This window comes from Aspergillus pseudotamarii (genome assembly GCF_009193445.1).
Source record: "Aspergillus pseudotamarii strain CBS 117625 unplaced genomic scaffold BDV38scaffold_129, whole genome shotgun sequence".
Lineage (NCBI taxonomy): Eukaryota > Fungi > Ascomycota > Eurotiomycetes > Eurotiales > Aspergillaceae > Aspergillus > Aspergillus pseudotamarii.
In genome coordinates this window covers 11,050-24,187 of record NW_022475143.1, presented here as the reverse complement: position 1 = coordinate 24,187, position 13,138 = coordinate 11,050, and the positions used below count along the sequence as shown (strand labels likewise).

At 49.2% G+C, this 13,138-nt stretch overlaps 4 protein-coding genes across 4 annotated transcripts; 3 read left to right on the top strand and 1 right to left on the bottom strand.

The window, feature by feature from the left end:
• Window positions 1-3,267: 3,267 nt before the first annotated feature.
• Window positions 3,268-6,046, top strand: BDV38DRAFT_290717 (Zn(II)2Cys6 transcription factor; the record flags this gene model as incomplete). The annotated part of the gene is made up of 4 exons (XM_032061549.1): window positions 3,268-3,412; window positions 3,496-3,576; window positions 3,654-4,252; window positions 4,335-6,046. The coding sequence occupies 4 exons, from the start codon at window positions 3,268-3,270 to the stop codon at window positions 6,036-6,038; spliced, it is 2,529 nt and encodes an 842-aa protein (XP_031907106.1). The 3' UTR covers window positions 6,039-6,046.
• A 131-nt stretch (window positions 6,047-6,177) lies between these two features.
• On the bottom strand, window positions 6,178-7,803 carry BDV38DRAFT_289063 (Six-hairpin glycosidase-like protein; the record flags this gene model as incomplete). The annotated part of the gene is made up of 1 exon (XM_032061167.1): window positions 6,178-7,803. One exon carries the CDS (start codon window positions 7,801-7,803, stop codon window positions 6,178-6,180), a length of 1,626 nt encoding a protein of 541 aa, XP_031907105.1.
• A 569-nt stretch (window positions 7,804-8,372) lies between these two features.
• BDV38DRAFT_290715 (major facilitator superfamily domain-containing protein) lies at window positions 8,373-10,340 on the top strand (the record flags this gene model as incomplete). Its single annotated transcript, XM_032061548.1, has 5 exons — window positions 8,373-8,601; window positions 8,738-9,216; window positions 9,285-9,505; window positions 9,564-9,936; window positions 10,131-10,340. 5 exons carry the CDS (start codon window positions 8,373-8,375, stop codon window positions 10,338-10,340), a joined length of 1,512 nt encoding a protein of 503 aa, XP_031907104.1.
• A 342-nt stretch (window positions 10,341-10,682) lies between these two features.
• On the top strand, window positions 10,683-12,928 carry BDV38DRAFT_290714 (DUF2264 domain-containing protein; the record flags this gene model as incomplete). The annotated part of the gene is made up of 2 exons (XM_032061547.1): window positions 10,683-11,466; window positions 11,586-12,928. The coding sequence occupies 2 exons, from the start codon at window positions 10,683-10,685 to the stop codon at window positions 12,926-12,928; spliced, it is 2,127 nt and encodes a 708-aa protein (XP_031907103.1).
• Between the last annotated feature and the right edge of the window lie 210 nt (window positions 12,929-13,138).

Genomic DNA, 13,138 nt, shown 5'->3' with positions numbered 1-13,138 from the left:
ACAGATGGGCCAAAGTCACTGTATTTCTGGCTCAGTGGTGCCATTGCCTTACCTCGAAACATTTAGTCTCGCCCTACCTAGCCTAGCCTAGGTGCCTTGGAAAATAATGGGACAGCATCTCACCTAGAAGAAAAAAAAAAAAAAAAAAAAAAAAAAAAAAAAAAAAAAAAAAAAAAAAAAAAAAAAAAACAAAAAAACAGTATCAAAGGAGTCAGATGATGTGTTTTGTAATCTAACTGGCTATTGAGACTGCAGGAGTAATTCACTGATTCCTGGGCACCAAAGAAATGTAGGCGAGGCGCAATGGTAATAAAAGAAAGCGCCGAACTGATCTGTAAATTAATCAAACTTGTAATATTGAGTGATGGAATTTAACACCCAAGTGTTAAGAGAATTTTGTGTACCACGGGATAGGAAGTTAAATAGCAAGGCTTGTCACCTGCCAAGCGACTCTTGGTACCCTTCCTCAGAAGAGTGGTTCGCCTGTAATATTCGAGCCAGAAGCTCTGTACGAGGTCATGCTACTATTCACTTATACGTCGGGTATCGTATAATAGTAGACACCACCCTATATACAGAGTATTCGAGCCAGTAGCTTAACACACTAATCAAGACTAGAGTCCATGACATCATAGAGCCGATTCATCATGTGTAAAATCAACTACCAGGCTTAACATATAACGAATAGTTACGCTTCGTCAGCGAATACTGTGCATTGTTGGATTACAGTAGCATTTACTCCAGGCTTTTGTAATCGAGGAGATGTTGCCGACGCAGCTTACTGACATCGAGAAAACTGGCTCATGGACAGCATATCCGTCCTTGTTGCCTTCATCTCGGGATGACCACCACGAAGTATTCGACAATACAGCTTACACACATTGTTGTAGCCGTTTCCAAGAGGCAGATGACATATTTTAGGAAAGTTTCCTCCAATCTCATGAAATACCGACACCGGCCTTACAGCATGGCGACATGTCCCCCATGTCTAGTTGAGAAACAGAGACAGCCAGTCTACTTCACGCTACACACCATCTTCTTTGTCACCATCAGGAAATAGGCCACCATGTCTATTCCTAGTCCTTGAGCTGATGCTTAGGAACGTCAAGCTTTCCATACTCTAGTACCTGGTATACATACATACATCTTGCATCCGGAGCCTCTGATTGGCCTATCTTTAGTATTTGTAGTGCATGTACCTTTTATCAAAACTATAGAGAGCGGTTGCAACCCGAAGCACGGAGAAATTTCCGAGGATAAAAGAAGTAGAGAAAGTTGAAAGCCGGCCCTTTGGGGCTGGAATGGAGCCCAATTTTAGCCTCGGGCCAATCATAAAGTCCTTCTTCATTTTTCATGACTGATAAGTTCAGACTCTTTTGAAAATTTGATGGTATCGTTGATATACCCAACTGTTATAGTGAAATGGATGTTGACGAGTTCAGGGCTATAATTAACCTAGATGATCATATGAGTGATCTGACTCATGAACTATGGATTCTTCAGGATGTAATGATATGGCCTCTCGGTAAGCCGGTCTGTGAATCCTCTTGCTTACAATTTGTACACCTTCGTTCCTGTTGCAGAATGTTAGAATTTTCGGCAGAGTATTTGAGCGATAGACACACAGATATCATTTATATCTAATCCCCGGACACTAGTGGGCGCTATCTGTCTGGGCTGCCATAAATATATCCTTTCACTTTTGCCTATCATCTAGAAGAATTTTACCCTCTCTGTCTACTCGAATCCTAATCTACTAAATATACAATTCTATCTCTTATAGAATCTCTGAGTATTTTTATATTTTCTTTTCTAGGTCTTCATTAGTATCGGATCTAATTATTTCTTTTCTAAAAGCAGTAGTTTGCTCTGCTTTAATTATTATTTATAGTATTTCCATATATTTATCTCTGCGGATATCTCTGTCGGATTAATAGATCAGTAGATATTGTTTATTTATTTAGTCTATAACTGAATATATTTTTTTGTATTCATTACTAGATAAAGATTACTAAATTCAAGATATCAAATTTTAGACTGAGCTCTGGGTAACTATCTACTGTCTAGATTAGTTACATAATAGATTTCTGTTTTATATCTTGTTCTGTTAAAAACATAGAGTTATTTCTCTGTCAGAATAGTTATATTCAAAAATTCTGATAGTATAATTAAAAGACTTATCATGGATCCCATTATACCTCTCCATAATAACTGCATTATATACCCTGCCCGCTGTGCATCGACATCGCGGTGACCGAATAGCAACCTCGGAGGGTATATCCGCTGCCTTTTCAATAATGTATAGTAGCCCCCTCTTGATCCTATTCTATGGGGGAAAAGAGAGGTCTCTTTTAGCTATAAAAGATAGCTTGATATCAAATTATCAATAAAAGAAAGGCAAGAATCAGCCTTCTGTCTATATAGTATCTACTGATTGTCCTTTTGCCTACGTACCCTTACCTACTTGACAGATCTTCTACCCTGACTAGTAGATATTTCTTGACAATTTAAAAGCTATAATATAGTTTTAGTTGGTATACTGTATAACGTATATCGATTTATATAACTCGCTGTAAAGATTCTTGAAGTAACTATTATAGACCGAAGGGACTATAATTCTATAATAGGAGGGTATGTAGACTGATAAGACAGATAGAGGGTCTGTTCTAGATCAGTAGCTAAGGACAAGGGCTCCTTAGGGCGGTCTGATGACCCGCTGGCGCCCATGACGGCCACTTGATCTATGGAGAAATAAAATTTTTTTTTTTTTTTTTTAAAAAAAAAGAGAGAAAGAGAGGTGGCGGTTGGGATGCGCCTTGAAATGTGATGAGTGGCATAAGTTATAACATTATGAGTGTTCGTCTGAGCTTTCAAAGTTTAACATGGACCACTGGCCTCCCTGCCTAAAACCATCAACATATCATTAGAATCTATGTAGTATATTTTAGGGCTCCGTTAGGCCCCTAGTACCTCGTTTACAGTGAGGCAATTGTTACCTGAGGTACCCACCGTCACATATTTATATATATTTAAATAATATATTCATTCTGATACTGAAATAAAGTATATAACATTGAATATCTTCGGCATGATTAAGAGCGAATAGAGGGGGTGGTGAGCGGGGTTTCGTCGGTTCTCGGGCGAACTCGCACGGGCTTCGGAGCAGCCACGACGGAAAAAAGAATAAAAGATCTCCTCGCACTGTATGAAACCCAGGTTTGATCGATCCTACCCACACCCCGGTATGAAAAGAGCCTGGTCGACAGGATGTCGAGACTTACCTCCAATGATAGCCTCCCTGCCCAAGAAAACAGCAAGCTCCCAGAGCTCTCGGTTGCCTGTAGTAACTGTCGCAACCGCAAACTGCGCTGCTCCAGGGAAACACCCGCATGTCAACACTGCCGCAAAAATGGTCAGCCAGCATATTCATTACTTCCTCTGTCTCGTAAGACAAAACCAGCTTCTTACAGTGTCACTAACTCAGTACCGCCATAGGAAGCAACTGCGTGTACGATCCCAAACGGTCGAAGCCGGGAATTAAATCCGGGGCTATTGAAAATATACACCGACGGCTAGGTATGGTAATGAAGCGTGCCTCTGCTGGTCAACGTAGAAAATACCACCACTCCGCTATCCTTGCTAGAAATTGTTAGAATTGCAGACGAGGCTCACGTGCCCACCGCTAGATCGTCTGGAAGACTTTGTTCTCGACCGACTGGGAGACGATACACCAGACGAGTCCAATCAACGAACACAGCCGAGTACAAACCAGTCCACGGCAGGTTCTATTCTCTCTGCGCTGGCACGGGAGCTTCAGGCATTCAACGACCAGCCGTCACCCGAGGCCGCCGATCGCCGAGCTAAACGACAACGGGTAGACCACCAGGTCGGCCATTCTCGGTCTTCGCTGCCGGACGTGGATCCCCGCTTAGTCCTTGATTTGCTCAGCCCTAACACGATTGAGGATGTTTTGCAGACTTACTTCAAGTATATACACCCGTGGATCCCTCTCGTCCACGAAGACAGCTTGCGTAGACGACTTCTCGATCCACGACATAGGTCAAAGCTGGACGTCCTGGTGCGAGCGATGATATTAGTATCTGGGAGATTCATACAGCGCCACGAGGCCGTATCCGACATCTCCCTGGCGGATCTGGCTACGGAGCAGGCCAGGAGACTGGTCGTTTCGACTTCGATGGATTGCTTAAGCGTTGAAAATCTCCAGGCCCTCGTAATTTGCGTGTTTAATGACGTGAGGGTTTCCTATTCCAATCCTATTCACGTATCGTGAGATATTATACATTCTGGATGCTGTCAACTAACTTGACCTTCAGATTGGAAATGGGTGGGGGGACAAGGCATGGTCCTTAGTCGGATCGCTGACGCGGACCGTTGAATATTTGAAACTGACAGTCGAAGACGAGGACTGCCGAAGCCGTACATCGATTTCAAGGCCGTTTATCTCTCTGGCCCCTCCGCAGAGCTGGGTCGAGGCAGAGGAGCGACGTCGGGTGTTCTGGAATGTATTCAACCTGGACCGCTTTTGCTCGGTGGCAATGGGTTGGAACACTAGCCTTACCTCGGACGATGTGCACCGCCGTCTTCCTTGCGATGGAGTCTATTGGAGAAGAGATAAACCCAATGTGACGGCCTTTTTTGGCATCTGGGACAAGTCAGCCGCGCGGATGGGGAATCCTGTTGCCTTGCATCCGGCCCATTACGTGTCTCCGCAAGGTACAGGGACTAATGACGCCCCAAAACAGAGTCTAGCCGACGCCAGTGACTCTGTCTCAGCGCCAGAAGATCCCCTGATGGAGGCTGCTGGGGCTTTCGCCTACCGGATCGAAGCAACCGAGTCGCTGAGCCGCGTCATGACCTACTTCCTTCAACAAAAGATCGACACGCACAGTCCAGAGAACGTCACCAGCTGGCTCACACGGTTCAAAGAACTGGACCTACGCCTGGTCCACTGGAAGATGCTGCTGCCGAAGAAGTGGAAAGCCGCAAACCCTACCAACACAACTGTCGACCCTTACGGCGCAATCAACCAGGACGACCCACCCAGTAGCAGTGGAGGAGCAACGGGGCTTGGATTCGATGCCAAACACCCAACAGTAGTGATGGATCCAAATCTCACATTGGCTCACATCACCCACAATGCTTCCATGATTCTCTTACATCAGCCGATTGCGTTTCCCCCCCACGACTGGGCTTTCCGCAGCCGATTACCCAGCAGTTGCTCTGCAGAAACCTGTCAGCAGGCGGCGGTTGAAATCGCCACTATTACTGAACAATATCTTAAAATGTCTCCCGCAACCTTCCCCGTCTATCCCCAGTTTTCATTCTGCGTATATGTGGCCGGCCGACTCCTGCTAGCCTATAGGATCTACTACAGTGGAGAGAGCACTGCTCTATACTCCAGATCGGGTGTGGATGACAGATTCTGGACGCTGGTCCGAAGCCTAGATGAGATGTCGCGCCGATGGAACGGGAACATTATGGTCATGCCAGAGACCACAAATGTGACCGAGGACTTGGCGGCAAAATACGCCTCAAAGCTGAGGGAGATGAACGAGATGTGCACACAGGGTCTGGGCTACAAAATAAATGTCCTGGATTACACGCAAGATATCGACCATTGTAACAGGAAGATCGGCCGTATTGTAGGGGATCACGTACCTGTGTCAACTCCAAATGACGCGACCCGACAGCCATATCTACACTGGCAGACACAGTCAGAACACAACTCCCAAGGTGTTGGAAAGCCCAAGGAGAACCAGCCGAATGGGAGCCTCATCAATGCGGCACCAGCGATGGCATTACCCTGCCCTTCAACCTCAACACAGCTTCCTAGAAATCCTAACGACCGACACCAGACAATGTACGGGCAAGAAGCTTACTCCCCAGGGAGAGATCAAGTGCCCTGCGACCTAGGTGCTATTTCACAAGTATTGCTGGGCCATCAATTCATGGATTTGGACCGGATTATCAGCTTTGATAACGGAATGTTCAGTGCCAATCTAGAACAATATTGGTGAAGTGCGATTAAAGGGCCAATTATACTATATAAAGTCCGTTAGATTGTATATATTTCGCTGTATCCTGGGCCGGTACTATGGGCTATATGGACGTATAATATCTAAATATGTCCCTGTTTCTTGGTAATACTGCGCGGGTCTATACTAAGCCCATGCGCATCAGCTCGTTTCCAAATCTCACCAAGTAATAATCACCATACACCAGACCATGATTCGCATATCGCCTCCTCGCATTCTCATTGTTGTTAGCTGTCCCATGCTTAAGGATCGCATCGAACCGCTTTCCCTGCACTACGTCCTCCACGGCCAAGCCTTCTTTCAACTCCTCTCCGTTTCTGCCAGGAACACATCGAAATCGTGCAGTCTCCCTCGCCAATGAATAATCGAGCGTACCTCTTATCAACTGCACCGCCGCGTCAAAAAATCTCGTTGCAAGCGATATCTCTCTGTTCCCAATCAGCGCTTGCGACAGCAGGAGCAACCCATTCGCCGCGATGGCTGCGGCGCTGGAATCCCGCACAACGTCGTGGCTGTCATTCTCCCCCATGGGAGCATCAAAGTCCCATGGGGGGGATGTGTACTGCATCCTTCCACCTCCAGGTCCCCGAGCAACAGGGTGCGTTTCCAGCCTATCCAGAAAATACTCTGCCGTGCCGCACGCCACCTCCAGGAACTCCCTGTCCCCAGTCCACGTGTAGGTCTGTGCATACCCTAGTATTGCCCAGGCCTGACCACGAGCCCAGGTAGACCCGTCACCGTACCCCTGCGCTGTCATACGACGTTTGATGTCTCCAGTCTTCGGATCAATACATGTGACGTGGTTGGTTGAGTATAGTTGGCCTTTATATCTTCCGACCGTACGTTGTGGGAGATGCGGCTCTGGACGCAGATGGGTGCGTATCACGGTGCGGGCATGGGCGACGGCGATCTCCGCGAGATATCCGGAAGAACTATGGGCGGCGGCATAAAAGAGTAGGTCCAGGTTGCACAAGGAGTCGATGATCACAATAAGATTGGTCCTCATATCTGTGATCCGTGTGTCCTTCCTGATCAAGAGATCCCAGCTACGGATAGCCTTCGCTGAGGCAACATACCTCGTTGCGAGGCTCTTAGCGGCCCTGACAATAGATGCCAGGCTGTGGGAGTTGCCAAACAGCTCCCAATCCTTACGCAGAGCAGGCATGACAATGAAGCCTATGTCGTGCGTGTCCGTCCTGCTGGCCATATTGTGTAGCGGCTCCGACCATTTTTCACACATAGCACGGAGCTGATCTCGTCTCTCCTGTGGCGATGAATGGAGGAAGTACACAGTTGACTGGGGATAACGGACTGTCCGTTCAAGCAGCTCATACAGGGTCCCGGGGAAGAAACCACAGGTCCAGAAGTCTGCCTCACGGAGGTGGTATACGCTTGGCTTCTCGCCGTGCTGGGGATTCTGGGGCACGTATTCTGGAAATGCGCGAGGGAACTTTATCGCACGTTCCTCGGGTGATGCATCAGCACCAGGGAGAGACTCGCATGCGACACGCCAGACCTTCGCCAAAATGTTCTCGGCAAAGAGGTCTGCAAGATGCTCCCTTAAATTTGGGACTGATCTTGAGACATCCACATCTAGGCAATGACCATTACCTGTTTCACCGACAGAAATGACCTCACTGGATAAGGGTGAGTGAGGTGATGGTGTGGACTTTGATAGTAATGCCCCAGCGGCCTCTGGACTCGACATCAGCCCATGGCGTTCGATGATTGTTTCTGTAACAGACATACTTGCGCGGTCGGTTGTCCAGGAAAGGAACTTTGTAGTGGCTCGTGCCAACGGAACCTATATAAAAATGCGGCTGGCGCTTTGATGTTAGTGCTAGCATCAGGGCCTTTATGCAATCCACAAATGCCACTATCTGTCCCGCCGCTGGATATTTACCAACGTTTAGTAGCGTTGGGCAAAGCCTAATACTCCACTCTGTGCCTTGTACCATACTACTCCCGGCGCCAATCATCCGACAGACGCTAATGCAGCACCACTGTCTGCCTTCTTGCGGGGAAATGTTCTCCGGCATATGGTTCTGAATCGTCCGAAGTCCGTGGACCTTCCCCCGAGGCACTAAAGCAACGAGAACCCCCACCCTTTTCTTGGCACACAACAGACCCAGCAATCGGGAGCCATGAGCTGGTCTTTAAACTTCAATCTCGTATCGCTTCCCTCTAAGTGCTGGTATGTATATAGATGCTGCAGCATCCTGATCGCGGTCTGGTTGCGCCCCAGCTTCCTCTGGACACAGTTATTCTCTCCTTGGGCCGTGGACAGTCTCAGAAAGAATACACCTTTAACATAATATGGGCTTCGGAACCAGGACGGCCTCGCCGCCGCGTACCACTAACGAGCCCTGCGACGCAGAAAAGGGCCTGGTTGTTGTGAGCTCCACGGCCAATCGACCAGCTGCTCCCTCGTTGTGGAAGGCATGGCAATATATCTTCGATTGGTACCCAAGCCATTATTCAAAGGAGGAGCGCAGGCTTCTGCGCAAGTTGGACTGCTTCATTATGCCGCTGTGCTGTCTCATGTGTGAGCCTTCCTTCTAATCACTCCGAACAAAGCTGGCCATGGAAGAGAATGCACGTGCTTAGCGAATGAAGGATCATCTGTGTTCGGGCGGAAGTATCAGAAAAGATACCCACATACTGACGGAGATGATATCTAGTTTTCATCAAATGGCTTGATCAAGGTAACACCAATAATGCCTATGTTTCAGGCATGAAGGAGGAGCTCCATCTGAACGGGAACCAGTATTCCCTGTTTGGGACGTTCTACAATATAGGATATCTCCTCTTTGAGATCCCATCCATGATGCTGATCTCTCGGCCCAACCTGTCCCGCTACTACCCGCCGACCATGGAGCTCCTCTGGGGAATTGTGACCTTTTGCCAGGCACGCATGCGCAACGAGCACGATATCTTCGGTGTCCGCTTTCTGCTGGGCGTGCTCGAGACTCCGGCCTCCTCGGGTTGCCTCTATATTTTAACCTCATGGTACCGCGCCGACGAGGTTTTTAAAAGAGCGGGAGTGTGGTACGTGAGTAGCAATGCCGGCTCCATGTTCGGAGGATACCTGCAAGCCGCCACATACACCAATCTCAATGGTGTCTTGGGCATGGCGGGCTGGCGCTGGCTGTTCATCATAGTGAGTATTCCATGGCTCCCTTCGCTGATGACCAGGGAATGATGAGGAGCTTATGTATTACTACACAGGATGGTATCATCAGCGTTCCAATTGCAATTGCTGGGTTCTTTCTCTTCCCAGGCATCCCTCAAAGCCCCCGAGTTTGGTGGCTCACCGAGCGGGACCAGCAACTTGCACGCGCCCGAATGGGCGATGACGGCGTCAAGGAGAGCACGAAGATAGGAAAGCGCATGCTCAAGCGCGTGTTTATGCACTGGCATTTCTACATCGCTATCGCTACTTACGTCTGGTATGTCCCTAAGCATAGTGTTTGGCAGGGCCGGACTGACTCTTGAGGTAAACTCCAGCTTTCAGTGTACCAGCTATGTTAGCGGGCAAATGGCCCTGTGGCTGAAATACGAGGCGGAGCAACACGGCACTTACACCATCCCACAGATCAATACGATTCCAACTGGTGTCCAGGGAGTCGCTATAGTGACCGGCATCCTTTCGACCTCTCTTTGCATGGTCTACCCGATCTGGACCACCTTCACGGCCGCCTCCGCGGTTCTTCTCTTTTGCAACGTCGTTCTTCTTGTGTGGGATATCCCAGTTGGGCTTCATTTCACGGCCTACTATCTTTTGGGGTTGACCTCTTGTATTACCCCAATCCTGTTTCCTTGGGTTAACATGATCATGAAGGACGATGCCGAAGCTAGGGCCTTTACGACGGGAGCGATGGTGGGTTTCGAACTTTCGTTTTCTTTCTCCTCTTTTTTCTTCACTCTTCGCCTTTCTTGGGCAACTTAATTTCTCCAGAGTTCGGACTAACTTCAGTTTGTTCTCATAATTGACAGATGACCTGCGGGTGGATCTTCTTTTCTTTCTACCCCATCACGACCTTCCCTGTTCTCGAGGCGCCCAAGTGGCGCAAGGGCTTCATCGTCAACACAGTTTTGACTGTCACTTACTGGTGCCTGTTTATGTTGGGCCAGTATTTGTGGAAGCGAGAGTTGAAGCGGCGTCAAAGCCAGGTGGTTGTCGATGGAGACATTGTCGAGACCGAGAAGGAGACCGAGCTGGGCGCATCAAGCAACCATGTGGAAATCACAACCAATGATGAGATTAAGATTGAGAGGCTATGAACAGTAGAAGTCAATGAAGTGGATGGGACAAGGGTGAAGAGTGAGGGTTAAACGGTTAATGGGTGTTCTGGCAAACTTCCTTTTTCCTCGACTGTGATCAATTCTTGGACTGCTGTTGCCTCGTTGCTGTAGTTGTTTATAATCCACATAAATTGATAGCTGAACATGAATCATACAATCACCCGAAATCCGTACATTATCCCGAAGACCGACAGCAGGCTTGGCACTCAATGACTTATAAGTGCCCGGAGGTCCCACCGGCCTTTGGAATCTCTCATTCCCCTACGCATATGCTAGTCTCGATCTAGGCCCGCACGTCGAATACAAGGCAAAGCTCCAACCATGCCCGCACTCCCAGGCTTCACGGACAATCCATTCCAGACCCGCTCTGACCTCGTACGGGCTAGCGTCGCTTTGCTAAATCCGCTCAAACAGTACCAGTCTCCCCAAAAGGCCTTTATCAAACTGTCCACAGACACTGCAGCAGGGTTTGATGAGCTCTCCGCCCAACTAGAGGGCTTTGCACGGCCATTGTGGGCCATCGCAAGCCTTCTGGCTCCTGGAACTAGTACAGATAGCCTTGGCCTTGATGTGGACTCATGGGCCTGTGGCTTACGGGCCGGTACAAACCCGGCATCGTCGGAGTATTGGGGTGATCTGGGCGACTTCGATCAGCGCATGGTGGAAATGGAGAGCATCGCATATGCGCTGCTGATGGCCCCTACAGCATTCCTGTCTGGGATGGACGCGGTGGCCCAGGAGCACCTAGAGACGTGGCTGCGCCAAATCAATGGACGGCAAATGCCCCAGAACAACTGGCGCTGGTTTCGCGTGCTGGTCAATCTGGCGCTGGGATCCCAGGAAGAGGTTGTGGTGGCCCAGGATTTGAAGATGCTGGACTCATTCGATCTTGGTGAGGGGTGGAGTAGCGACGGGCTCTGGGGAAACGAGAGGAAACAGGCCGATTATTATTCGGGAAGCTTCGCAATCCAGTTTGCACGGATGCTATATGTGAGGTTCATGGAGGATAGGGGCTTAGCTGCCGAGGATCAGAGCAGGGTTGAGAAGTATAAGCTGGAGGCGCGACAGTTTGCGTCGGGGTTTTGGAGATATTTTGATGTGGATGGTATGTTGGCCTATCAATGACTTTCATTTCTCCAGTGTCAACGCCCCTGCGTCCCGGTATCAACATCTGAATCCGACACGTATATTTCCAGAAGTTAAGACTCACTTGGTGGCCCCTAGGAAGTGCCATTCCGTTTGGCAGGAGCCTGACGTACCGGTTCGCGTCCGCGGCATTCTGGTCCGCAGTCGCCATAGCGGGTGTACAGCTCGATGAACCGCTCAACAAGGTCGGCGTGATCAAAGGTCTCCTCCTCCGCCATCTCCGCTGGTGGGGAAAGCAGCCTGGCATGTTTAACCCTGACGGGACCATCAATATCGGGTATGCCTATCCAAACATGTTCCTCAGCGAGAACTACAACTCCCCGCAGTCCGCATACTGGTGTCTAAAATCGTTCACCATTCTTTGTCTACCTGAGAGCCACCCCTTCTGGATAGCCAAAGAATTACCGCACCCACTCGCAGCCCCGATCTTGCTTACGCAGCCGCTCCTCGATGAAGTCAAACTCCTCTGGCCGCCCCGACATATCCTTTGCGGCGGACGCAGCCACCACTTTCTGCTCTCGTCCGGCCAAGGGACCACCAAGCCCCACCCTGCCAGAGAGGCAAAATACGGCAAGATGGCCTACTCGTCCTTCTTTGGGTTCAGCGTCCCTAGTGGCGCACTGCTCGAGCAGATGGCCCCGGACAGCACGCTGACTGTCAGCCTCGATGACGGCGAGGCATGGATTGTACGCGCAGATCCATTCAATGTACGAAGTCGGCAGATCCCGATCCTCACTTCCAACGCAGATGCTGGCATGGAGACTGGAGCGAGAACTGTGCCGGCTCTTGTTAGTACCTGGAGACCCAAGAAAGCAATTGAATTCGAGGTCCGAACTACCCTCATTCCCGCCTTGGAGCTGTGGCCAGGATGGCACTTCCGTATACACAAGGTGAGGTGGTCCCCGGCGGCCATCGAACCTGGCCCAATCAGAGTCGTTGACGCAGGCTTTGCGGCTTCTGGTCTAGCAAGAACAGGCCGGTTGTGTACAGAGAGCGAATTGAGGATGCTGTTGGATCAGGATGCCGCCGTAGTAGAAGCATGGGGGAAAGACGAACATAGTTGTTTGATCCTCTCGGATGGTAGCGCGAGTGGCGTGGTTGATTTACAACCGGATTTGACGCTTGCGCCGTGTTTAGGAGATGGCAGGCTTGAGAGCAAAAGCCCATTGATGCTGCGAGCTGATGCAAATACTAATTTAATCATGCAAAGGACTTTGATACCCGCGGTTCAGCACATGCTTGTCGCGGACTCTGAGCGCAAATCTGCGGCTGAGATGTGGTTAGCGACGGGAATATTCGCAGTTTCAAAGACGTCTGGTATTGACGTTACGGAGGTGCGGAGATTATGGTTCAAAAGACCCAAAGTACAGGTGACAGCAAAGCCAGGGGACGAAGATGAGATCCGAATCATGCTACACTGAGGTTGGGTGCTTTTGCTTTCTGTCGATAGTTTAGGTTTCATGTATCATGGTTTCTCTTGTTCATCCTTTCTTCACCTTGATCCAACTAATCATTTTGGATTGAAGCAATAACCACGATGTTTTCGTTACTCCTACCCTCTCTCGCTGAGGTCACCTTCGTAGCGAGAGGAGACCCTCCCTCTCTCCCTCTCCCCCTTCCTTTTAATTCAT